Here is a 26,971-nt window from a genome sequence, read left to right as displayed (position 1 = left end):
GTCACACGGCCAGTGCGGAGGGACAAGGTCTGGCCCGGGTCTGTGTGGCTCTGGGGCTTGTGGTACCGCCTCTCCAGCATGAGAGGGGCTGGGCAGGCTTTGGCAGATGCGGGATCCTCAGCCCTTGAAGTGCGGGTGTGAGCAGCTTGGGGTAGAGAAGAGGCCAGAGAACGGCGATGCCCACTGGTACGTTTGGCCTCAGGGGCTGGGTCTGTCGGGGAGGGTTCTGGGGGAGGGCACCCCCGCAGCTCTGGCCCCTCTAACTTGGACAGGGCCCAATGTGGGCAGGCAGGAGGGCGGGGGTCCCCCCATAGCCAGGGGTCCCTGCGGGGCCTGGGGAAAGCTGGGCCTGGAGGAGGAGGTGACCTAAGAGAACGGCCCATCCACGCGTGCCCACCAGCCCACGGCTCACAGGGGTAAATAATTGAAGGGCAGGTCACACGAACCTGCCCGCGTCACAGGATGCCTTCCCCCCGGGTCTGGTTACGCCCCAGATCACATTCTGACATCCCTGGCTGGTGAATAATTAAGCTGCCACCTCCCCGGCCACCACCGGCAGGCCCTCACCTCCGTGCTACTCTGCAGGATTCTTCACTCCCTTAGAGCAGTGGGCATTGGAGGGGACTGACCCTCGGCGCTCCCGACCCTGCCAGCACCCCCAGCCTCCTGCTCAGCACCTGGGTCGAAGCCCACTCCATGGCCCCCGAGATGGACCAGTTCTACAGGTCCACCATGGCCATCTACAAGGTGAGCGTATGTGTGTGTGGCCGGGGGCCCGGGGCCCGAACATCCGTTCCCAGGGCTGGAGGGTGGAGGGTGTGCGTGGGCACAGCATGGTCTGTGAACCAGGCTGGGTTGTGGGCATGACATGGGGATCCCTGGGCGCAGCCAGCCTTCTCACCTCTTCCCCAGATGTGGCCCGCCGGCCATCAGGGTCTGGGCACATGCAGACCGAAGGCCCCCACCCCAGCCCCAACCTGAGGCTCGCAGGGCGGGGGTTTGTCCACACAGTTACCCAGGGAGCGACAGGCCTGCTGAGACAGCACTCCTAGATGCCGGACAAGGCAGGACAGGACCCAGGGTGGCCAGAGGTGGGACAGGGGGGCCGGAGAGCCACCTGGCCCACGACTGGAGAGTCCCTCTCTGTCTGTCTCTATCTTCCCGTCTCTGTCTGTCTGTCCTTTCTGAACCCCTCACTCAAATTTTCTGCTTCACTCCAGAGAGGTTACTGTAGTCTGCATAGACTTTTATTGAGCACCTACTGTGTACAAGACCCTTTCACAGATAAGCCTCATGGCAGATAAGCCTGCCTGTAGGATAGAAAATAATCACCCCAAATGATAGATGAGAAAACCGAGGCCAGCAGGGTTAAACAGCTTGTTCAAGGTCACCAGAGATCCCAAAGAGGCTGCTGGGATTTGAACCAAGACCCAAGTCTTAAGTCCATGCCCAGCGCCCTTTCCACCATGGAGGGTACTCTCCTGCCGGCCATGGCCTGAGGTGGCCTATGACCCAGCCACAACCTTGCTCACGAGGGGCTCTTCTTTGGGAAGGGCAAGTCTGCCCTTGCCCCTGAGGTGACTGTCGGCCGCCTGTGTGTTCAGCCCAGCGGGGCCTGGACCCGGGGCAGGGTTGAGCCACACCCAGCTGGGGGCCCACAATGGACCACAGCCTTCAACCCAGTGGGAGGAGGAGAACCTTCCAGGCGCATTGTCCTGGGAACAAGTTCCTGCCGGGGCAGGCGTGTGAGCCCAAGGGATGGCCTCCGAGGCCCCTGCAGCAGAGTCAGGATCCTGGGTGACTCCGCATTTCTAGAGGGGTTCCCCTAGGGTCGGGCTTCTCTCTGGGTCCGGGGGTGCCCTGCTTCTGAGGCCCAGTGACTTGCCTCCCTGCCCATCAACGTTTCTTCCTCTCCCAATCTATCCCCCATCACCCCTTGCCCTCCGGCTCCAGAGTATCATGGAGCAGTTTAACCCTGCCCTGGAGAACCTGGTGTACCTCGGGAACAACTACCTCCGGGCCTTCCACGGTAAGTGCCCAGCCCAGGGCACCCAGCCCCTCGGCCGTCACTGCCCGCACCCACCCGGTCCCTCCGTGCACTGGTGTCCCCACCCATATTCTCTGCACCCCACAGCACACACTCAGCTCAGGCTCAGCCCTACACACCCCTGTCCACCACCCTCACCCACACACCCCCACACCCTCCTCTGCCCACTTCTTAAGTGCCCTCAGGATGCTCCCAGAGACGCAGAGCCAGGCCCTGGTGGCCGACACAGCCCCAGCCACACACACCGTGATGCTATAGGTCGCCTTGATGCTATCCATGGAGCCTGCTGCTACACCCAAGCCCTCCCTGCCGTTTCGGACCTCAGAGTCAAAGCCTGCTTCCTACCCCCCCCACCCCCAGCAACCTCAGCCCACCCCTACCCTGCGCATCAGAACTGGTCTTCCACACGGGTACACGCAGGTGCCTACGCCCCTGCCCATGACAAACCCCCGGATGTCTGGCTCAGCACCGATCCCTGTGCTCGGTGCATCCGCCCTGGGCCCTGCCTCTGCGGGGGGTGGGGGGGTGGGGGGGTGGGGGGGAAGCCCACCCCCCGCTCCACACCCGCTTTCTCCCCTGGCCGACGCCACCTGTCCTCACGCACCACCCGGGACACCCCTCCCTGTCACAGACGCCTATGGCAGACCCCACAGTGTCCCCTCCACGTGCCCTGTCAGGAGAGGTCTCCAGAGGATGGAGATCGGGGGGCGGGGGGTGGGGGGCTGGATCCGGACCCATCCCCCATCCCCACGCAGCTCTGTCCGAGGCGGCTGAGGTATACTTCAACGCCATCCAGAAGATCGGGGAGCAGGCCTTGCAGAGCTCCACCTCGCAGATTCTGGGTGAGGCGCTCCCCCTCCCACTACACCCCCCACTCTTGCTTGGGCCTGGGGGTGCTCTCCTCCTAGCCCTGCCTCCACCCCAGGCCTCCTCCTGCTGTCCAGGCCCCTCTGTCTCCCTCCTGCCATCCCTCAGGCCCGAGGCCTGCCTCGCCCACCGTCCTGAGATCCCGGGGAGCGTGCCCGCTATGTTCTTGCCCTTCCAGGAAATCTCCCCAAGATACAGGCCTTGCGGCCACGGCCCAGACTCCTTGGAGCCCAAGCCCCTCCCCACCACTCCCTGCAGGGCTGTTCCGGGGCTGGGACAGGCACTGCCATCCTCCCAGAGCCATCTGGGAACTCCCTGGACTTTGGTCCCCAAATCCAGCCTCGGGCAGCCCCCTGTAGCAGCTTCTAGCAGAAGGAGGGGTGGGCGGGGCAGGCCGCCCCACTGAAGCGGCTGCTCCCCCTGCCTCCAGGGGAGATCCTGGTGCAGATGTCAGATACCCAGCGGCACTTGAACTCCGACCTGGAGGTGGTGGTGAGTATCAGACTCCTCGGCCTGGAGGAGACTGGGCTGTGTTCCAAGGAAGACCGGGGTCCCGACCTCCCACATCCTTTCTCAGGGAGGACTCCCTGGGACCCTTAGTGACACACAAGCACTGCCCTTCTGGGCACCCGCCAGCGCCAGGCTGTGCTGGGCGTGTTTTTCTGCCATATATTGTGCAAGCCTCCAGCAACCCTGGGAGGCAGGAACTACTTCCATCTCTATTTTACAAAGGAGGAAACTGAGTCTCGGAGATCCAGTCCCTTGCCCCAAATTCCAGAGTGAGTGGAGGAGCTGGGGAGAGAAAGGACCACTGCCCGGGTGCATCCGGCCAGGCCCTGCCCCCTCCCTGGCTCCGCGACCCCTCCCTCCACGCTCCCAAGAGAGTAGCCAGGCACTTGACCTTGTCATGCCCATGAGGACAGCCCTTCCACCCCCGGCCACCCACAGAACCAAACCCAGTCTTCTCGGTGAGGGATTCCAGGCCCTGCTGAGCCAGCAGTCTCCCCGTGGCACCCCCCCATCACAGCCCAGCACCCCAAAGAGCTGCCTCTGCAGACGCGGCCTGGTGCCCTCACCGCTGGGCTATCTTCATGCCGTTCTGTCAGCCTAGAACCACCCCTACCCTTGCCGGCCAGCACCTTCCTGAGCCTCCCTTGACCCCTGGGCGCGTTCATCACTTCCCCCTCTGGACTCCCAACGCTGCTTCTATCCGTTCTTAGCACATGGTGGTTAAGAAAGCGAGCTCTGCAGCCGGGGCACCTGAGTTCAAAGCCCAGCGCCACCCATCATTGGCTCGTGACCTTGGACAAGACTCTCTGCACTTGGGCTTATCTGTGTGTGAAACGAAAACGACCGTAAAAACGGCTGGCAGGATTCTTGTGAGGCCTAAGCGACTTCCTATGGCCTGGCACCCACCTGTAGCCCTCCGTGCGTCTCCGCTGTGACGATTAGAGGCAGAACCTACCACCCCGTCTCTATCTCTGCGGGGACTCGGATCCCTGCGAGGGCTGGGCCGGAGCATGGCACCAAGCAGGGCTTTGCTCAGTCTGGACAGAAAGAGCGAGCTTTGAAAAGGGGGTGCGGCCTGGCCGCAGGGAGAGGAGGCGAGAGGGCATTCCCAGAGGGCGCCGGCGGGCTAGGCGCGTGTGTGCTGGGCAGAAGCGAGCCAACGATGGGGAGCCGGGGCAGAGCAAGAGAGGACCTGATGGTGAGGGGTCTCGGAAAGCTCGGGAGGAAATGTCAGCTCATTGCCACGGCACGTGGCTCTCAAATGTGGGGTGGGGGCCGGGAACCGCTGGAAGTCAGGGTGCTCTTTGGGGGAACGCCGTAAAAACACTCAGCAGTTTGGTCACTATGTCAAAATGGGGAACGACGTCACGAGCAGAGAACATGCATCCTGCACAGGAGGAAACCCTGGTCCTGGGCGCCCGTCTGGCGGCCACCCGCAGGCTGGGAGCCCAGCCGGTGCCCCTTCCTGGGGCTCAGGACGGGAGTTACGGAGCACACCTCGTGCGGGGAGCCGGTGACTTCCGATTCTCGGGTTTGAGGGCTCTCCGTGTCACTTGTGGCACATCTGGGCTGGCTAGGGACAAGTGTCATCCAGGGCCTCTCTGTAAGGAGAGCTGCCCTCTCTGGGTACCAGTGTCTTGGCTGTGACAAGCAGGCAGGGCCTTCGGCCAGAACCGTACCAGACCCAGGACGCCAGAGGCCGCCTCCCCCTTGGGCTCATTCACTCAACAGCCATTTGCTGCCGGATGCCAGGCACTGTTCAGGCACTGGGGAGACCCTTGCCTTCCCCAAGAGAGGAGACGGGCAAAACCCTAGACTAGCAAGTGACAGCTTAGATGCAAAATGTGCTCTGGAGGAAAGAGCAGGGAAGGCGGATAGCAAGTGTTGTAGGGCTCCAATTAAAAAAAAAATTTTTTAATGTTTATGACAGAGAGAGAGAGAGAGAGCATGAGTGGGGGAAGGGCAGAGAGGGAGAGGGAGACACAGAATCACAGAATCAGAAGCAGGCTCCAGACTCTGAGTTGTCAGCAGAGAGCCTGACACGGGGCTCGAACCCACGAACCTTGAGATCATGACCTGAGCCCAAGTCGGACGCTCAACTGACTGAGCCACCCAGGCGCCCCCAGTATCATAGACTTCAACACATTTGATGTATTTCAGTCCTTTGTGATTATTGTCTTTGGCAAAGTTGAAAATGTCCCCTCTTTGGCCAGTAGAAGCTTCTTCGGTCTGGCTCCTGACTCTTTTGGGCACAACCCTACTGGTTTTGATAGCTTGCTGGGTGTCTTGCTTTGCTCAGCCTCTTCTGGTATTATACCAGCATCTCCTTTGTTCCTGGTCTTCATCAAGAATCCTGATTCTCGGGGCGCCTGGCTGGCTCAGTCGGTTGAGCGTCCTACTGTGGCTCAGGTCATGATCTCACGGTTTGTGAGTTCGAGCCCCGCGTCGGGCTCTCTGCTGTCAGCCCGGAGCCCACTTCTGATCCTCTGTCTATCTGTCGGTCTGCCTCTCTCTCTTTCAAAAATAAACATTAAAAAAAAAAAATCCTGATTCTCAAGGATACAGAGAAGGAAAGCATTCAAATATCCCAGTTGTCTTCTGGCATGGAATGTTGAGTGTTGGTGTTGAAAGGTCTGATCGTCTATTTTTTCCCATCGTAAATCACTTACTTTTTTAACCTAGATGCCCGAAAGATTTCTTTTCTGTTTCTTAAGTTCAGCAATTTTTCTAGATGTGTCTTGATGTTGATCAGTCTGGGTCAATATGATCAGTTATATGATATGCTTTTTCAATATGTAGTTTTAAATATATATTTTTTAAATTTTAGACATCTTTTTTTTAATTTTAGGCAGTTGTCTTGAATCCCGGTTTTTAGAATATTTTTGTTCTCTGTCTTTGCCTTTCTTCTTCAGGGACTCCTATTATCTGTATGTTAGATCTCCATAGCTTATCTTCAATATCTGTTTCTTCCTCTTGGCTATTTTTACTTTTTTCATTTCTTTTTTTTCTCCTCCACTTCCAGATATTATGATTTAATACCTAGACCCCGAATGGAGTCCGTAATAGAAGTCCTATCATAGTTGTATATGTATACACAATAATATATATTATCATATATAATATATATTATATGTTATTGTACATATGAATATAAATATATTATATATGATATAATCTATGTTAAATATATAATATCAGCTTGAAATTCACCTTTTTTAAAAGTTTATTTATATATTTTGAGAGAGAGAGAACGAGCAGGGGAGGGGCAGAGAGAGAGGGAGAGAGAGAGAAAATCCCAAGCAGGATCTGCACTGTCAGCACAGAGGCCCATGCTGGGCTTGAACTGATGAACCATGAGATAATGACCTGAGCCAAAGCCAAGAATCAGACGCTTAACCAACTGACCCACCTAGGCACCCCAAAATTCACCCCCTTAAAGTGCACGATTTAGAAGATTTTAATGTACTCACAGAGTTTTGAAACCATCCCACTACCTAATTTTAGGACATTTTTGTCACCCCCTTCCCCAAAACACCATTCCCATTGGCAGTCACTCTCATTTCTTCACTTTTCCTTAAAAAAAAAAAAAAAAAAAAAAGGTTTCTGGGTGGCTCCATCGGTTAAGCATCTGACTCTTGATTTCAGCTCAGGTCATGATCTCACGGGTTTGTGAGATCGAGTCCTGAGGCGTCAGCCTCCACGCTTCAACGTGAAGCCTGCTTAGGATTCTCCCTTTCTCCCTCTTTCTCTGCCTCTCTCTCTCTCAAAATAAAGAAATAGCCTTTTTTAAAGAATTTTAAAAAGTCTTCCTCCTCTTTGGCAACCACTTTCTGATTTCTAGCTCTAGAGATTCATTTTGCCTGTTGTTGGACTTCATACAAAGGGAATCGTACATGAGTATCCCTCTGCGTCCCACCTCGTTCCCTCGGTGAACTTCACGGGCATTGCTGCTTTGTTGTTTGATTGCTTAGTATTCCACTGAACGAAGATACCACAATGTGTTTATCTGGTTTTTCCGTTGATGGTTGTTGGGGTTGTTTCCAGTTTGCGATTATTGTGAAGAGGGCTGCTGCGAACACTCTTATACAAGTCTTTTGTGGATATACATTTTCATTCCTCTTGGGAAAATACCTGGGGGCAAAATCTGTGGGTTTCAGGGTTGACATGTATTTAGCTCTAATAGGAAATCGTCAAAGAGCTCTCCCAGCCTCTTGTGCTAAGCCGCACCCCTGCCAGCAATGTTTGAAAGCTGCGGCTGTTCTAGGCACTCACGAGCATTGGATGTTGTCAGCCTTTTTCATTTTAGCCATTCTAGACGGTATGGAATGGTACTTTATTGTGGTTTCATTTTGCATTTGCCAGTGACTGAAGACTTTTTACAGGCTTACCAGATATTTGCATATCTTGTCTCATGAAGTGTTTGCTTAGTACTTTGCCCATTTATCAGGTAATACTTACTGTTGACTTATAGGAGTTCTTTATATAGTCAAGATATGAGTCCTTTGTCAGGTATATGCATGGTGCGTAGTTTTTTGCCCAACCTATAGCTTGTCTATTCATTTTCTAAATAGTGTCTTTGATGAACAGAAAGTTAGATTTTTGGGAAGCCCAGTTTGGCTATTTTATGGGTTTCATTTTACAAAAGGTGGAATCTGTTTAAACTCAGTAAACTACCTTACAGTTCATGAGTCAATGCTGTGGCAACAGCAAACACCAAAAAGAGCACCTGTCTCTACTAACTTGACAATTTTAAGAAATGGCTTGTGCTCATATCTTATTCAAGAAATCGTTGCCTACCCCTTTGGCAAAGATATTCTAAGTATTCTTGTAGAAGCTGTATGTTCTGGGCTTTACGTTTATTTCTATGACCCACCCTAAATTTGCTTTTGTGTATGAAGTGACATAGAGTCAGGGTTCTTTTTCCCCCTGTATAGACATTCAATTGTTCCAGCACTGTTTCAAAAGGACTTTGCTTTCCAATTGAAGTCACTTGCTGTCTTAGTCAAAAAATTTTTTGTTGTATATGTGTGGGTGTATTTCTGAGCTCTCTACTCTATCCCGCTGATATATATTTGTCTATCCTTACAACCATACCACACTGTACTAATTGTTATTGCTTTATAGTGCGTCTTAAAAATCAAGCAGTCTAAGAATTGTGTTCTTCTTTCTTAAAATTATTTTGGACATTCAACAATGTTTGCATTTACATATTTGGAATCAGCTTGTCAGTTCAAGAAAGTCTGCTGAAATTTTGAGAGGGATTGCATTAATCCATAAATTAATGGTCATCTTAACAATATTGAGACTTCTGATCCATGAACATGGTATACTTCTCCATTTATTCATTTCTCATAGCAACACCCTGTCATTTTCAGGGTAGCAGTCTTGCACATCTTTTGATAGATTTATTCCTACATATTTGATTTTTTTAACCATTATAATTGGAATTTTTAATGTTTACTTATTTATTTTGAGGGGGCAAGAGCATGTGCATGCACACACACCAGTGGGGGGGGGGGCAGAAAGAGGGGAGGGAGAATCCCAAGTAGGCTCCTCACTGTCAGCACAGAGCCTGATGTGGGGCTCGATCTCATGAACCTTGAGATCATGACCTGAGCTGAAAGCAAGAGTCAGACATTTAACTGACTGAGCCACCCAGGCATTCCTACAGTTGGAATTTTTCAATTTGTCTCGAGTTGTTCATTGTTTGACATTATTTTAGTAGGATCGCTCTGGCTCCTGTACTAAGAATAAAATATCGGGGCGACTGGGTGGCTCAGTCGGTTGAGCGACCGACTTCGGCTCAGGTCACGATCTCACGGTCTGTGGGTTCGAGCCCCGCGTCGGGCTCTGTGCCGACAGCTCGGAGCCTGGCGCCTGCTTCGGAGTCTGTGCCTCCCCCTCTCTCTGCCCCTCCCCCGCTCATGCTCTGTCTCTCTCTGTCTCCAAAAATAAAATAAAAACATTAAAAAAAAATTATCAGCAGTGGAGGGCAAAAGCAAAAGCAGGAAGACCAGTTTGGAGGCTGTTGCAATAATCTAGGGGGAGACTGAAATAACTTGGGAAAGTGACAGCACTGGTAGTGTTGAGAAGAAATCAGATTGAATGTAGAGCTAATAAGACTTTCTGATGGAGTAGACGTCAGTTGTAGAAGAAAAGGGAAAGTCAGAGTAACTTCAAGGTGTTGTTCTGATCAACTGGAAAGTGGAGTTGCCATTAGCTGATGTGGGAGATATTGAGTGTGGAGCAAGCAGTTTGGGTGGAGGGGAGAGATCAGGGACTCGGCTTTAGATATAAGTTTGCGATGCTTATCAGAAAACCAAATGGAGATGTGGACATCAGTTGTATGTATGAGTTTGGGGTCGAGGTCTAGGTTCGGTTGTTCGTCTGGGAGTCGTGAGCGCGTGGACAGATGAGCTCATGGAGGTAGTGGGTGTAGGAAGGGAAGGGAAGAGGCCCTGGGAGATCAGGAGATGAGGGGGAATCAGCGGGACAGACAAGAGGCAGTGAGGGTGGCGAGTGGGAGTGGAGGTTAGGGAGTGTGAGGAAAACCAGGAGAGGGCGGTGGGCTGGAAGCCAAGGAAGGAAGGTGTTTCAGGAGGAGGGAATGGTCAACTGTGTCAGATGATGACCACAGGACGAGTCAGATGAGTCCTGACAGCTGGCTTTGCACTGTGGAGTGTCAGTGATTTCAACAAGGACGTTCTTGTTGGCATGGTGGGGCACAGACTGACTGGAGGGGCTTTCCGAGCAAATGAGAGGGCAGGAGTGGGATCAGCTCACAGGGACAACTCTTTCAGGGGGTTTTCTTGTGTAGGCGACAAAAAGATCTCTTGTAAGTTACTGAAAGAAGTCAATACATAGAGCTTACAGTGAGTGTTTTCTACAGTGGGTCTCCTCTCAGCTTCTGTACTGAGGTGCTCACAGGACCTGGTAATGAAGGATATGCCAGGAGAGGAAACTCTGGGAAGGGCAGTCTCTTTTCTGACCTGCTGGGAATCTGACCTGCCCGGGGTTGATGACTTCCTTGTTTCAGAAGCCACCTGCTAACAGTCCTATGGTTTCCCCATAACAAGAGCTCAAAGTTCACATCAGTTATCAACCTCTTAATAGATTCGTTTCTTCTGGAGCCTGACAAAGACTTTCCATTAACCCATTGGTGCTTGGGCCCCATGTTAATGGGACATCCTGGGTCTGTGCCCTCTACCCCTTTGGCGATCACAGCCAAACTGTGGCAATGGGAAGAATTACAATCCAGCCGCCCTGTTCTAACACACATATCCACGGTGTGACTCCGTTCATACGTGACAGGAGTGACATCTGATCACATGCAAGGTTAGTTTATTCACAGCGACATCTCCCAGGTGAGAATGGGAAAAGGCAAACAGAATTAGGAGGCAGGGAAAGGCCCCCAACTTGTCTCCTGCACTGACAGCAAGAGCCCTTTGATCTGTATTTTAAGAACATTTGAAAAGAGCTCCTGCACTCAAGCCTCCTTGGGGAGACCGCTCCCAGCCACCCAGGGCCCTCAGCTGGGGGCAGGCTGCACAGCCTCCCTTGCCTACCTTTGTGACAGTCCTACTTCCCCCCGTCCCCTACCCCCCTGCACGGCTCAGCCTGCCAGCGCTGAGGTAATTCAGGCGGAGCTGCCGCGTCCATTCTGTCGGGTTTGCGCATTGCAGATATTTTCTGTGGCCTTCGGCGTGGTTCAAGTTCGTCTCCGGGTACCACTCATCCATTTTATTAGTGCTCTGGTTACAAAGTTGCCGGGCTTTTTGAAGGTCTGCTCCAACCCCTCATCTCCCCCAAGCCCCGTTGTTTATTTTGGGCGATTTGTGCAGATTTTCAAGAACATACGCTCGGAGTTCAAGCACAAGTCTTAGACTGCCCGGTCAGGGGGAAGCAGAGCCCGGGGAGGGGCAAGTGAGGCGCCCCGAGGGCTCCACTGGGAGGTCCCGCAGTGCGGGTTGAGGTGGCTCACTTCCTTACTTCCTGGGTCCAGCAGATAAGGGCAGAAACGTGGACTTGGTGCCACTCATAACACTGACCCCCTCCCCCCCACACACACACTCACCAGCAGCCACAACTCAGGGTTCAAGGCGTGGCCAGTCCCGAGGGGGCCACACTCAAGCTCCCCTACAGACCAGCCGTTACCAGGGTTTCAGAAACAATTATGGGAGGGAAAAAAATGTAAATTTTGCAACTTTAAAAAAAAAGTTTGTTTATTTATTTTGAGAGAGAGAGCGAGCGAGAGCGGGGGCGGGGCAGAGAGAGAGGGAGAGAGAGAGAGAGAATCCCAAGCAGGCTCCACGCTGTCAGCGCAGAGCCCGACGCAGGGCTCGAACTCACGAACCACGAAATCGTGAGTCAGACATTTAAACGACTGAGCCACCCAGGGGCCCGTGAAACTTGCAACTTTTATACTTGGCTGGTTTTCCCCGCATACGAGGAGAAGATTACCAGCATTCTCTTTCTGGGCAGTGCCCTGCCCCAAGGGACAGAGCGCCCACAGCACAGCGTGGGGACCCCTGTGGCAGCAGGCGGCATCCACTGAGGGTTCTTGAGCAGGTGCTGCTGAGGGGAGAGGGTGTGCAGACAAGGCTGAGCAGAGACGGGAGTGGGTGCAGGGTGGGGGAATGTGCCGGGTGACCACCAAGGCCCATAGCGTCAAAGCTCTTCAGGTTCATAAAGCTCAACCTTCAAGAGCATCGGGCCGAAACGTCCCTGTTATAGATAGGGAAACAGGCCCAGAGAGGGCAGCATCTTGTCCAAAGTTACAGAGCAAGTTGGAGGCTGATCTAGAATATGCAGGTTTTCTGAGCCTGAGCCCAGTAGCTTTCCCCGGCCTCCTGGCCACGCAGGCGGTCAGCCGCCTCCGTCCCACCTGTCACGCGAACCGGCCACCCCTCAGTGAGGACCTCTCAACAGCTGTGAGCGCTTTCCCTGGGTCGGGCCCCGCCCACGGTGCTGGGGACACGGAGATGGGTCAGACGACGTTCGTGCCCACAGCGGCTCGCTGCATCTCCAAAGGGGCTGCGACCAGGGGCGCAGGAAGAAATCTGGCCTGTGGCTCGAAGAATGCAAAGTAAACGAACTAACGTATACACGTTCCGGAAAGAAAACGGGAGAGCGGTGGATTCCGCTGGGGAAGTCGGGGAGGCCTCCTGGCAGAGGGGGCAGGGAAGCTGGTATTTCAAGTTGGATAGCACATTCCAGGCAGAGGGTACCGCCTGACCAAAGCACAGACTGAGTCTAAGAACCAGAAGACGTTGCTACGCGTATCGGACCGTGTGTTTCGACCCAGTCACCGCACTGTTTCGCATTTTTAACCATTTAATCCTCCCTCCCTCCGGGTGCTTTTATTATGACCGTGTCTCTGACGATTGGGCAGGTGCCTAGGGTGTGAGGAACGCGGTGGGCTGTGTTAGACTGGGCGGCGCGAGGGATGCTGGGGTCTAGAAGGATCGGGGCCACCCTGCCCACCCCCACCCTGTACTCCACACAGGTGCAGACGTTCCACGGAGATCTGCTGCAACACATGGAAAAGAACACGAAGCTGGACATGCAGTTCATCAAAGTAAGTCTGGCCGCCCACCTTGGCCCCCCCCCCCAGCCCATCACAGGCAAGACTGCCCCTCCCCATTTGATGGATGAGCACACTGAGGCCTGCGCTGGGTATCGACTGGCCCCAGGCTGTACGTGTTCCCAGCTGAGCCCCCGCCCCCCCTCTCGCCACGCCACCCAAGGACAGCCGCCAGCACTATGAGATCGAATACCGCCACCGAGCCGCCAACCTGGAGAAGTATATGTCTGAGCTGTGGCGCATGGAGCGCAAGAGGGACAAGAATGCGCGGGAGATGAAGGTGCGTGGGCTGGGGGGCCAAGCCGGGCTCCGGTGGGGGGGGGGGGAACGCCCTGACAATCCCCCTTCCCCCCTGCCACCCAGGTCCCCCGCCCAGCATCAGCCCAACTCTAGGAGGGCCACTTGCCATGCCCTCTGCCGTGAGCAAAGCCAGAGCGCTCAGCCAGCCCCTGGGGGCTGGGCACCACGGGCCCTCCGGGGCCACCCTCAGCGCTGCTCCCTGGGCTGTCACTTCCTGGCCCTCCCCAGGCCTCCCGCCTTCCACTTCACTGAGAAAACCGAAGGCCCTCAACCATGCTGCCCCTTGATCATGGTAGCGCAGGTCCCTGCCATTCTCCGCTCCCTCCTGCCCCTGGCTAGGACCGGCCCTCCTCCCCAGCTCGGGGGTCCTGGCCCTGTCCCTGACCGGCCTCTGTCTCCAAGACCTCTATCTCCTTTCCTGTCTCGTCTTCTATCTCCTTTATTTTTTCTTGTAATGTTTATTTATTTATGTTTCAAGAGAGACACAGAGCAAGCAGGGGAGGGGCAGAGAGAAAGGGAGAGCGAGAATCTCAAGCAGGCTCCGCAAAGTCAGCACAGAGTCCAGCGCGGGGCTCGATCCCACGACCCCGGGATCATGACCTGAGGGGAAATCAAGAGCTGGACGCTTAACCCACGGAGCCACCCAGGCGCCCCCAGTCTTCTGGCTCCTTCAATAAGCTCTTACCTCTCCTCTTCAGAATCTTCCCTCCCAAGTAGGGGCTTATGAATCAACTCATTCACACTTTCTTAAACCAACCTCCCCGGGCCCCACTCCATGCTCGGCCAGGTGCCTGGAGCTAGGGAAAGAGGCATGGCCGTGAGGAGTTCCCCGGGCCGGGCGGACACAGAGCACGAGGATGCCCATGAGAGGCGGGCCTGGGAGCCAGGATGGGCTGGGCGCTCCAGGGAGGGCCTCCAGGAGGAGGTGGTTCAGGCAGGACAGGGGGGCTTCGGACAGCCGGCACTGGGGGGAGGTGGGATGTGGCAGACACCCACCCGCTGCCTCCTGCTAGAAGCCGCTTCTCCCCCAGGAGAGCGTGAACCGGCTGCACGCACAGATGCAGGCCTTCATGTCCGAGAGCCAGCGGGCAGCTGAGCTGGAAGAGAAGCGGCGTTATCGTTTCCTGGCCGAGAAGCACCTGTTGCTTTCCAACACCTTCCTGCATTTTTTTGGCCGGGTGAGCGGGGGCCGGGGCCGGGCTTAATGGGGGGCCTTCCTCGGGTCTGTGCTCTCTGTGAGCTGGCTACCCCCAGAGAGTCCCCTGCCTTTGCCTTCCTTCCTTCCTTCCCCTCTGTAGATATTTTTTTTATTCGTTTACTCTCCCCATCTATTTCTTTGTTTGTTTCTATGTTGATTTGTGTCATCAGCTATTCATTCATTGATTCCTTCGTTCATGACTTTGCTTATTCTCACACTCATTCACTAATTCACGCCTTTCTTCGTTCACGTAGGAACCGTTTACTTTCTCATTCCTGCGTGCAGATACTATTTGCAAATTCATTAATTCATGGGCGTATTGAGTTATGGCCTATCATTTTATCGTATTATTTAAATCCTCTGTGCTCTTGCTCTGTTCTGTCTGCTAGACCGATCAGAGAGTCTTTCGTTTTTCACCGGATTTCTTTTTTAAAAAATATTTACTTATTTATTTTAATGTTTATTTCTTCTTTTTTTTAAAAAAAAATTAATGTTTATTTATGTCTGAGACAGAGAGAGACAGAGCATGAACGGGGGAGGGTCAGAGAGAGGGAGACACAGAACCCGAAACAGGCTCCAGGCCCTGAGCTGTCAGCCCAGAGCCCGACGCGGGGCTTGAACTCACGGACCGCGAGATCATGACCTGAGCCGAAGTCGGCCGCTTAACCGACTGAGCCACCCAGGCGCCCCTCCTTTTCCCCTTTATTAGTTTGCAAATCCTACTGTCCTTTTCATCGCTACTCACGATGACCTCACCTTGTGACGAATATCATGGTAATCGATGTTCATTTATTATCTTTTCCAAAATATACGGACACCCCCCCCCCCCCGACACTACTCCGTCCATCGAGCACCCTCCCCAGCCCTTAAGATAAGGCCTTGGGAAGAATTTTCCTGCCCTCCCCGGCACTCTAAGATGTGGCCTTACTCCTCCCTTCATCCACCCCAACTCCGGCTCTTGGTTTTGCCAAAAAACTTCGGGACTTTTAGTTCCAGGCTCTCACTCGTCATTTCTTTGCATCATGACCCACGTGACCAGATACACCGCTCGCCACTGTTTTCGTTCCTTTCCGTTCCCACTGTCTTGAGGTTTCTGTCCCGATTAACTGAACGTGTTCCGCAGACACATCGTCTGAATCCTTGCGTAGCTGCAAATGTCCCACTTTTACCCTGACTGCCGGGTGGCACGTTAGCTGGTTGCAGGACTCCAGAGCTGTGGCCCTTTTCTCCTGTGGCCCAAGATGATGTTCCTCTGGCTTCTAGCGCTCCGTGTTGCGGATGCTAAGTCGGGTGCTGGTCTGCGTCCTGGCTCTTTCTCTGGATGCTTGGAGATTTTCTTGGTGTCCTTGGGACTCAGAAACTTGTCTGGTTACCCATAGACGAGCGCCTGTCCGGGCCCCTCCCTCTGCGGGCTCAGGCCTATATTCAGGTCAGGGGAGCTATTTCCTCTTCTGGTTCCTAAATTATTAGCTCTCTGCCGTCATTCCTTTTCCTCCTTCTGGAACTCCACATCTACGACCCCTCCCCCGCCCCCCCCCCCCCCATGTGTTCATCTCTTCTTGGTCTGTATTTTGAGATCTCTCTCCCCTTGACTTGTCAGGAAACGGATTGTGTTCTCAACAGGACTACTCTCTCTTAGAGTTCATCCGTTCACTGTGTTATTTTTTTAGGTTTATTCGTTTATTGAGGGAGAGAGAGAGAGGCTGAATGAGCGGGGGAGGGGCAGAGAGAGAAGGAGAGGAAGAGAATTCCAAGCAGGCGCCACGCTCCGAGCTGAGCCTGACGCGGGGCTTGATCTCACAACCGTGAGATCGTGACCTGAGCCGAAATCAAGAGTCGGACGCTTCACTGACTGAGCCCCCCAGGCGCCCCAGTTCATCCGTTGAATTTTAAAACTTACAGTCCTGACCTTTGTCTGGGTAGGAAGGTGTTTGCTATGCAGCAAAGGCTCCGGTCAAGATCTTGTTAAGCTTGTCACCCCTTCTTTCAGCTGCCTGGGTGGTCTGCTGGGTTCTCCTCCCTGACCACTGGGTCCTCTTAGGTACCTTGTTTCTTTCCTTTGCCTCCTCATGGTCCTCTTCCCATTCTGAGGTGAGCTGCAAGGGCTCAGGCAGAGGTACTGACAAATGTGGGGGGAGGGGGCAGCGGAGCCATCTCGACTCCAGTGGGACCCCATCTCTAACTCAGGTCTTCCTGTTGCAAATCAGCTCTCACTCAGCCTCAGCAATAGGGATTAATGTAGCCTACCCATGTGGAGAACCCCCGCAGACAGGGCTGCCGGGGAAGGTTGCGCAGGTCGTGCACTGCACAAGGGTACCTGGTTGAGAGTAGGAGCTATGCTCTACCCTCAAAACTCAACACACTCGTGCAGACTGTGTTTCCCTGGAGAAAGGAGCACTTCTTTCTTTCTTTCTTTCTCTCTCTCTTTCTTTCTTTCTTTCTTTCTTTCTTGACATTTTTATTTTATTTTATTTTTATTTTGTATTTAATTTTATTTTTTTTAACTTACATCCAAATTGGTCAGCAACAATGATTTCAGGAGTAGATTCCTTAATGCCCCTTACTCATTTAGCCCCCCCCTCCCACAACCCCTCCAGTAACCCTCTGTTTGTTCTCCATATTTAAGAGCCTCTTGTGTTTTGTCCGGGAGCACTTCAGGCCCCTGCCAGCCCAGCACTGGTCAAAGTTCTGTCCTGCTGTCTTCTCTAGGTCCAACAGGGGCTGAAGCCTCACAGTTCCTACCCGCCTGGCCTAGTCTAGCTATTGACCCCTCTGGGGGGCAGGTGGGGGGGCTGGTGGGATGTACAGAAGGAGGTGCCAAGGACACTGGGACATGATCTTTCCACCGTGCCTTCATAAATTGATGACCTTGTCCCTGCATTTTCCAATATCGTTTGTTCTTTCATTTATGTATTTTTTTTTAAGTGGGGAAGGAGCAGAGAGAAAGAGAGAGAGAGAGGGAGGGAGAGAGAGAGAATCCCAAGAAGGCTCTGAGCCGCCAGTGCGGAGCCTGATGCAGGGCTCGAACTCACAAACTGCGAGATCATGACCTGAGCTGAAGCCGGACGCTTAACCGACTGAGCCACCCGGGTGCCCCCCATTCACGTATTTAATAAATATTTTTAAAGCCCCGCTGTGTCTATGAAATAGAGGCTCTGTCTCTATTTCCATCTGGGTCCCTGACCCACCCACCCAGGCAGCTTCTCTATTCCTGATGCCCCCAACAGGGCTCCTCCCCCCACACCCCCTCCCCCCGCCCCAGCCTCATCCCTCTGTCCAATGCTTCCGATTTCTGTGCATTCTTATTTCGTTTCTATTTCTCTTTCTTCGTATTCTCGTTCAGTTTCCCAGCCTCTGCGCCCCGGCTGCAGACCTAGCAAGTGATTTCACTTCTCTGAGTCTCATTTCTTCTCTGGCAAAAGAAGGAAATGATCCCCTCTTCACAAGGTTGATGTAATGATGTAAGTTTCATGCGAAGGAGCCCAGCAGGATTAGGATCTCCCGGCCCCTGCTCTGTCCCCGCCTCCAAAGATGAAAACAAAAGCTACCCTTCAGGAGATCTGTCTGCTTGCAGTCGGCTGCCCCCCACAGCCAGCAGCAGACTCCCGCCTCCCCGCCTCAGCCAAGCCCCTTCCCCAGTCTCTGAACCCAGGGACCCCCCGGTGCTGAGCAGAGGTGGGAGACGCTGTCCCCACAGCCAGCCCCAAGCTCAGGGCTCAGCCTTCTCCCCCTGCCCCTCCTCTCTCCCACGGACTGGGGCTCCATTCCAGAGCTGTTTTACCTTCTTTTAAATGGTCTTCTTGAGATCTAACCCACACAGCACGTAATTCATGAATCATGCGATACGCGGTCCCTCGTGATGGGCTCCTCTCACGAAGCTTCGCGCTCTTGAGATTCATCAAGGTTGTGGCAGGAATCAGTACATCATTCCTTTTTATTGCCAAATAACATTCCATGGTCTGGATAGACCGCATTTTATTTATCCATTCATCCGTGGATGGATATCTGGGTCGTTTCTACTTTGCGGCTATTAGAAATAATGCCAGCAGGGATGTAAGTGAAAGTTTTTGCGTGGACACGTTTTCACTCCTCGTGGCTCTAGGGGATGGATTTGCTAAGGATGTGGGGTAGGTATCGTGTTGCTCTACCCAGCTGGTTTTTAGGACACACAAGATCTAACTCCCGAAGATAGTCAAACATACGTGTTTACCTGTCACTCTGTCTATAAACAGAACGCACAAGATTTGGAACAAGATTGAAAGAATGATGAGGGGCGCCCGGGGGGCTCAGTCGGTTGAGCATCCGGCTTCGGCTCAGGTCACGATCTCACCGGTCGCGGGTTCGAGCCCCGCGTCGGGCTCTGTGCTGACAGCTCGGAGCCTGGAGCCTGCCTCGGATTCTGTGTCCCCTCCCTCTCTCTCCGCCCCACCCCTGCTTCTGCTCTGTCTCTCTCTGTCTTTCAAAAATGAATACACATAAAAAAAAATTTTTTTTTTTTAAAAGAAAGAATGATGAGGGCCTGAGCTCAGCAAGCGGTCATTCTCACGCGCCTCCCGTGACCAACACTGGCTGAGTCTGCGTCTGGTCAATAGCATGCCTCTCGGCCCACCTCGCCCTCAGCTTCTCCGGGCTCGTCGCAGTTGTGCGAGCGTATCTCCAGGATACATTCCTAGGAATGGAATTGGCGAGCCCAGGGATGTAGGCATTCGTTGTGCCAGTTTACCCTTCTGCCAGCAAAATAGGAGATCCTCTTTTCCTCGATGACAGCGTGACGGCAAACTTCCCTCTTTGCCAGCCAGCGAGGTAAAGACGGTCTCTCCAGACGTGGTTTTATTTTATCGTCTTACAAGTGAGACTGATACGTTTTCATGTTTCAGAGCCATCGGACGCCCTTCACTGTGATATCAGCATCATTTCCTCCATTTTTCTTATTAGTTTCTCGGAGCTCTTTATATATGTTACTGAGATTAGAGCTTCCTCGGTGATGAGAGGCACATATCTTCCCAGTTTGTCATTTATCGCTTGACTTTGCTTATTGTAGGTTTTGCCGTGCTTAAAAGAATTATCTTGACTTAATCAAATGTATCCGTCTTTTCTAGCATGGGGGGGGTCCGTATCATACTTAGACTGGCTCTCCCACCCCATCCCTGTTTTGGAAATCCCCCCACGGTCTCTTTATGGTTTTGAAAGCCTGTGCGGTGTTTCTTCCCGAGCCCTGGCTACACCGCCCGGAGGCAGGGCTGACGAAAGCCAGTAAAATTCTGCGCTGTCCAGGCTGGGACTTGGTGCCGGGACCTTTCCTCCCAGAACGCCCTAGCACCGTGACAAGACAACGGAGGGGCTGTCCACCCTAGTGACCCGCTGGCCACTTGCTCTTGTGACGGAGTCGCTGCTGTTTGGCTGCCCGAGATCCCCATGAGGTTTTCAGCAGCTGGCCCAGACTGAAGGGAGAAAGCGTCCAAAGGTGCCGTCCCGGGGAAGCTGCCTCAAAACGGACTAGTGCAGGCCACGCCGAGGCTCACTGGCTGTGAGACCTGGGGCCAGTCATTAACCGCTCTGACCCTCAGTATCTTCTTCGATAAGATGGTGGTAATAGTGACATCTAATTCCCAGGGCTATTGCAAGAATCAAATAAGATGATAACGGGTGAAGCTTTAACACTGGGCCTGGCACAAAGTAAATGCTCAACAAAGGGAAGCTTTGCTTATTCCTAAGGTGACGGTCTTGAGCTTGGCCTCGGGGGAGGAGACGTTTGACTGGAAAAGGGAGAGGCCTTTATTTATTTATTTTTTAATGTTTGTTTACTTATGTATTTAGTTTTTAAATTTACATCCAAGTTAGTTAGCATCTACGGCAACAATGATTTCAGGAGTCGATTCCTTAGTGCCCCTTCCCCAGGGAGCCCCTCCCCCTTCCCACGACCCCTCCGGGAACCCTCAGTTTGTTCTCCATATTTAAGAGTCTCTTCTGTTTTGTCCCCCTCCGTGTTTTTATATTATTTTTGTTTCCCTTCCCTTATGTTCATCTGTTTTGTCTCTTAAAGCCCTCATAGGAGTGAAGTCATAGGATTTTTGTCTTTCTCTGACTAATTTCACTTCGCATAATACCCTCCAATTCCATCCACGTAGTTGCAAATGGCAAGATTTCATTCTTTTTGATTGCTGAGTGATACTCCATTGTGTGTGTGTGTGTGTGTGTGTGTGTGTGTGTATACCACATCTTCTTTATCCATTCATCCATCGATGGGCATTCGGGGTCTTTCCATACTTTGGCTATTGTCGATAGTGCTGCTATAGACATGGGGGTGCATGTGTCCCTTCGAAACAGCCCCCCTGTATCCCGTGGATCAATGCCTAGTAGCACGATTGCTGGGTCGCAGGGTAGTTCTATTTTTAGTTTTTTGAGGAACCTCCATACTGTTTTCCAGAGCGGCTGCACCAGCTTGCATTCCCAGGGGGAGACCTCTGTAACGGAAGAGAGCACGGTGTTTTGATCATACCTGGGATTTAATTGATAGAAGTGACTGAGTGACAGCACAGAGAGGTCAAGGCCATTGAAAGACGGGATGGTGTGAATAATTTCACTGGGCTCTGGGCTCTAGGAGGTGGTTCTAACTGTCTGGCACCTGGCTCTGGGGTGATTGAGGTCAGGGGAAATACTGGCTTGGTGTGTGTTAGATAAGGGAGGTGGTTAGGGATGTGGGTTTTGAACCAGCTGTTTTGCATACTTGCTTACTGGCAAGTTGCTTACTATCTCTAGGAATTATCGGGCCCCGGGAGGGACAATCTGGGCAGGATTAACAAAGCCCCGGGGATGTCAACACGCAAAATACAGAAAGTTAACAAAATGACGTTTTTTTATGTTTACTTATTTCTGAGACAGAGAGAGAGAGACAGAGCATGAGTGGGGGAGGGGCAGAGAGAGAGGGAGACACCGAATCCTACGCAGGCTCCAGGCTCCGAGCTGTCAGCACAGAGCCCGACGTGGGGCTCGAACTCACCAACCGTGAGATCATGACCTGAGCTGAAGTCGGTCGCTCAACCAACTGAGCCACCCAAGCGCCCCTAAAAAAATGATAAATGCACACAGCAGGTCTGACATTTAAAGCCCTCTCACCCCAGGTTGTTATGAATTGCGGGGTCAACTGCTGAGTTTCCTGTCCTTGGAAATATTCAAACAGATGCCTATGTACCAGGAGCACTAGGGGTGCTTACGTAGACTGAAAGGAATAGACTGGAAAAACTGTATTTGAAGGGCCTCTTTTAGGAAACCACTCAAACTAGCTTACCCAGGAGAGGTATTTATCCCTTTGGTTAGTTTATCCCTTTAGTTCAAGGGGTTCAGGTATGGCTGGATCTAGGAGCACACGTGCGATTGGAAATTTGCCACGTTTCCTTAGTTGTAGTTTCCTGGGTTGGCTTCACTCTATTTAGCGAACCCTACGAGGTGACCCCGCCGCCATCTCTGGCTCCTTCCGGCTTGAGGATCCTGTCATCCACAGCTTGCAGGGCCCGAGTTCCCAGGCCTAGGGTGTCACTTTTGAGTCCCCAGCTCCGATCTGGCTGACCCCGGTGTCCCCCCCCCCCCCCACGCGGCCAGGCCCGGAGCACGCTCCAGAACCGCGTGCTGCTGTGGAAGGAGCAGTCGGAGGCCAGCCGCAGCCCGTCGCGCGCCCACTCCCCCGGCCTGCTGGGCCCCGTGCTGGGGCCGCCCTACCCCTCGGGCCGCCTGACGCCCACCCGCCTGGACATGGTGAGGCCCCGGGCGCCCCCGCCGCTGTTCGCGCCCCCGCCGATCCCCGCACCCGCCACGGCGCCCTGGGGCCCGAGGCCCCCCCCATGGAGCCTCCTGCCCCCCAGGCTCCCCGTCTACGCAGCGCCCCTGGGCCGGCCTTTCCTCCCCGGCGCGGCCTCGGCGCCCCCGTGGTGGCTGGGCCGCAGGCCCCAGAACCCCTACGCCGCCGACGTCTGGGACTGGGGGTGGGGGCTGGACTAGGGCGCCGCGGCCCACCCCTCCCCTCCCCGCCCCACCCTCCCCTGCCCGTCTCCCCTCGCAGCCCCAGCGGCCGCTCGCGGAGTTCAGCTCCCCGCGCAGCCGGCACGGCTCCGGCTCCTACGGCCCCGGCCCCGAGCCCGCCGCCGAGGCGAGGTCCGCGTCCCAGCTGGAGCCAGACCGCCGGTCGCTGCCCCGGACGCCGTCCGCCTGTGAGTGGCCCCGGCGCCCCGCAGCGCAGAGGGAGGGCCGGGGACGCGGGGGCCGGGAAGGGGCCCAGATCGCGGGGGAGAACCCGCCACCCACGCGCCGCCGCGCTCTCCCCGCCCCCGGCAGCCTCGCTCTACGCCGGCAGCACCCAGCGCTCGCGCTCCAACTCCTTCGGCGAGCGCCCGGGCGGCGGGGGCGGCGGCGGGGGCGCCCGGAGAGTCCGCGCCCTCGTCTCCCACTCGGAGGGCGCCAACCACACGCTGCTGCGCTTCTCGGCCGGAGACGTCGTGGAGGTGTTAGTGCCAGAGGCCCAGAACGGCTGGCTCTACGGCAAGCTGGAGGGCTCGTCCACGTGAGTGGGCGCCCCCGGGGCGCAGGGGAGGGGGGTGGAAGGAGGCCCCCCCCCCCCCGCCCACCGGCCCGCAGGCTTCCTCGCCCCCCAACCTCCAGCCCCAGGGCGGTAGACGGTTCTCCCCTTCTCCCGCGCGGCGCTCAGTGTCCTCATCCAGTCCAAGGGGGATGGGAAGTACAGGGCGGTGGCCCTCGAGAGGAACGAACGGGAAGGTTCTCTCTTGCGCTGCAGAAGGCTGCAGCAACCCCACTGCTTGAGCACTTACTGTGGGGTCAACAGGGCGGCCCCTCTTTACCCAGAGCACAGCAGGCTGTGGCCTCCCCGGGGCCAGGCCCAGAGGCCAAGCGGGGACCGAGCAGGCCGACAGGCCCAGCGGGGCGGTCGCGGGCCGTGCAGATCCTTAAAGAAGGCAAATTGGGGGTCGGTTTCGACGCGCGCCCGTGAATGGAAGCGGGGAGGTGGGGAAGTGCTCTGTGGTCACCGCGAGCCTGGAGGAGAGCAGGTGTTGGCGGCCAGAAAAGAGAGTGTGCAAGGATTACTCTTTCCACCAAAGGAAAAGGGGAGGTGGGGGCTTGCTGGAGCCAGGCAGTGACACCCCCCCCCCCCGACGGGGCCTTACGGGCCGGAGACGGTGTGGTGCCCACTCGCACTCATGCGAGGGAGAGAAGGGAGGAAGGAGGGCAAGAATAGGGGCCTGAGTGAATGAATGGAGGCTTAGAGGCAGGAGTCAGCAGGTGCACGTCAAGGTGCTTTCGAGAGGATGCACGGATGTGGGGTGCATACGTAGACTGAGGGGTGAGTGGGGAAGCATGTGAACGGGCTGGTAGAAGGGCAGGCAGGTGGAGACGGATTAGGGACTGGCGGTCCGTGCGTGGTTGCCCACGTGGATCCTGGATGCGGGAGGCAGGGTGGGATGACGGATGGATGGAGGGGTGGAGGCCCGGGGACTGCTGGATCAAGAACGGAAGGCTGTGCTGGCGACGTAGGGAGATGGCTACAGCCACCAGGGTTGGAAACACCTGCTTCGTGGACCCGCACAAGTCCCCACAACAGGCGTGTAGCAGACTGCCCCCCCGGGGGACCTGAGTGTCAAACCACCGGGGGCCGGTGCTCTCCACCCACGTTCCCGGGACATTTTGCCGTTCCCTCTGTGCCTCACAGGTCAGGGAAGAAGGTGGCAAGTTTTATCCGGTGAAGACAGAAGCAAAACGCGTGGAAAATGCTTCTGGTCTGTCAGTTTGAGGCGAAATAGCTCCTAGTTACCTTCAGGCGAGAGCGCGCTGTTGGTTGGGTCTGGAGGTCTAAGGTGGCTTTTTGTGGGGAACGCTTTCCAGAGTGCTTGCCAGAATCCGCTGGGCTCCGCGGGGTCTGAAAAAGCTAAGGAACGTCGCGCGAAGTGCCTCTCCCCGAACCCTGGCTGTTCTGGAGGGGCGGTGATGAGCCTCCAGCCAGGCACGGACTCTAAGGGCAGGGTGCCCGGGGTCCCCGGAACCAGGGTTCTAGGGTGGAGGGAAGGGGCAGGGCTGCGGAGGAAAGGGCACTGGCTGGTATTAGGCACCTTAGGCTCGAGTGCCCTTTCCCCTGGCTGGTACAGTTGCCCGTGATCCCCGGGCCCCCCACCCTGTCCCCTGTCCCCTGGTAATCATCCGTCTGTGGGCCTGTCGGCCGGGCCGGGGGCCTCCGGGGAGCAGGAAGTGTGTCGGGCTCTCTGTGGGCCCTCACGTGGTGGGTACTCGGCGAGTAGCCAATGAAGCCGGTCACCACGTCGCTCTCCTCCTTGGACTTGCAGCTCCCCCCAAGGTGACCTAGCCCCTGGCGGGACATGAAGCTGGACAGCTGGGCTTGAAAGTGGAGAAAGGTCTCCTGGGGGGGATTCAATGAGTTACTCTGGGCACAGCCTTTCGAGCAAGGCCTGGCACACAGCGCTGCCCAGTAACTGCCCTCGGAAGCGTTCTGTTGGGCACGGGTGTTGGGCCTTCTGCCTATGGGACCCTCTGCCTCCACCCCGCAGGAGCGGCTGGTTCCCCGAGGCCTACGTGAAGCCTTTGGTGGAGGTGCCTGTGAACCCCACGAACCCCTTGACCCCAGTGACCTCCATGAACCTGATGAACCCTATGAATGAGCTACCTTCCAGGTACCTGGGTGGTCGGAGGTGGGGCGGGGGTGGGGACTTCAGGGGGAGTGGCCCCACCCCCCAGGGGGACATCTGTGAGTGGCAGTCCTGAGTGCACCCAGCCTCCTTCGGTCCCCGGAGGAAGTGGACCCTCACCTCTCCGCATGCCAGAGTCACTGCGTCCCTCTGCCTCCTCGGAGGACTGCCTCTAAGCCCTGTGGCCTTCCCCCTCGCCCCCTGCAAGGGAAGAAGCTGTAGGATGCTGAGGGGCCCAGCAAGATCGGGGGTGGGGGAAGCAGCAGGGGCCTGACGCCTGACCCCCTGCCCGTCCCTCCTTGCTCTGGACTCAGATCCTACCCCCTCCGGGGCAGCCACAGCCTTGATGACCTCCTGGGCCGGCCGGGCAACTCTACAGCACCCTCGGAGTACTGGGACGGCCAATCCGGCTCCCGAACCCCAAGCCGGATACCGAGCCGCGCCCCCAGCCCTGCACCTCCGCCCTTGCCTAGTAACCGCCGAAGCAGCGTGGGCAGCATGGGGGTGGCGAGTGACGTCAAGGTGAGCCCCCTCCCCCCCAGCCAGTCCCCAGCCCTGGGCTCATCCAGCAGGCTGGGAGACTGGAGACCGGGTGACCCTCCCTGCTTTGCCACTGGCTGGCTGGAGGGGGGCCCTCCCTCCCCAGCCTCAGTTTGCCTAATCTGCAGGGAGGTGTGGGATGGGCTTCTGAGCCTGGGGCAGAGGGTGGGGGGAAAACATTCCTCTCAGGGACTGGAGCCCCCGTGGTCCTGCTGGGAGCACTGGAAAAGGCCGGTCCTTCCCACCTCCCGGGAGAGGCAAGACCAGGGTCCTGGGTCGGACGGAGCCTGGGCTGGGGCTGGCTGGGCAGGACCGGGGGTGGGGGGTGGGGGTGCAGGGAGAGCAGCTGGTGCCCTGGCCCAGAGGCTTCTCAAGTCTGAGACCCACAGAATTCTGAGCTTCGGAATGCCCGGGCCTGATTTCCCCGAAGCCTGGCCTGCAGGGGCCTCTGGTCTAGTCGTCTGCCTTCCTGGAATGGGGAGTTGCAGGGGTGGGGGCTCACTTGCCCCTTTCCCCCCCTAAACCTGGCCTTTCCTCCACCCTCACTGCAGAAACTTATGTCCTCGGAACAGCACCCTCCAGAGCTCTTCCCTCGGTGAGTCCTAGGACAGGAGTTGGGGGCGGCGTGGGGGGGGGGGCTCGGCAGGGGTTCTGGGGAGGGGGGAGATGAGGCAGGGGTGAGAGGTGACCAGTGGGGGCAGGAGGTCGGGGTGGACACTGGCTCAGGCACCTGGCGACCTTCCTTGGAGCCAGAGCCAGCTGCGTGGGGGGGAACCTGGGCCCCTCTCACCCCGACCTCTCCCCTCGCAGGGGCACAAACCCCTTTGCCACCGTAAAGCTGCGGCCCACAGTCACCAACGACCGCTCAGCGCCCCTCATCCGCTGAGGCGCCCTCATCCATCCGGGGTCTGAGCTTGTCCCCACACCTGCCCAGGGGCTGTCGGGAGCTGGGGGCAGCAGCAGAAGCAGCAGCGGTGGACCCAAGAAGCCGGGGCCCTGGAACTGGGGGTGGCTGCCCCTCCCAGGGGACTGACCTGGGGTCTGGGACCTTCAAAGTAAAGCAGGCAGAATGGGGGACAGGACAGTCTCTTCCCCTCCAAGGGCCCCAGGACTCTCCCTGGGGGCCTGTCTGGTGCACCCCACCGCCTTTCCCCTTCTCTGCCCCAGGAGGGAGGAGCCCCGCACACCCCCTTCCCCACCCCCCCATACGTCCTCCGGTTTAA

At 55.7% G+C, this 26,971-nt stretch overlaps 1 protein-coding gene across 1 annotated transcript; it reads left to right on the top strand.

Moving 5' to 3' along the window:
• Positions 1–522: 522 nt before the first annotated feature.
• Positions 523–26,961, top strand: BAIAP2L2 (BAR/IMD domain containing adaptor protein 2 like 2). The gene is made up of 14 exons (XM_060656358.3): positions 523–747; positions 1,954–2,029; positions 2,803–2,889; positions 3,345–3,406; positions 12,930–13,001; positions 13,171–13,287; positions 14,339–14,485; positions 22,105–22,257; positions 22,562–22,709; positions 22,834–23,059; positions 25,071–25,193; positions 25,523–25,730; positions 26,300–26,343; positions 26,559–26,961. The coding sequence occupies exons 1-14, from the start codon at positions 697–699 to the stop codon at positions 26,632–26,634; spliced, it is 1,590 nt and encodes a 529-aa protein (XP_060512341.1). The 5' UTR covers positions 523–696; the 3' UTR covers positions 26,635–26,961.
• The last annotated feature ends 10 nt before the right edge of the window (positions 26,962–26,971 follow it).

The sequence above is a fragment of the Panthera onca genome, chromosome B4 (genome assembly GCF_046562875.1).
Source record: "Panthera onca isolate mPanOnc1 chromosome B4, mPanOnc1 haplotype 2, whole genome shotgun sequence".
Taxonomy (NCBI): Eukaryota; Metazoa; Chordata; class Mammalia; order Carnivora; family Felidae; genus Panthera; species Panthera onca.
This window is presented reverse-complemented; position numbering and strand designations above follow the sequence as displayed.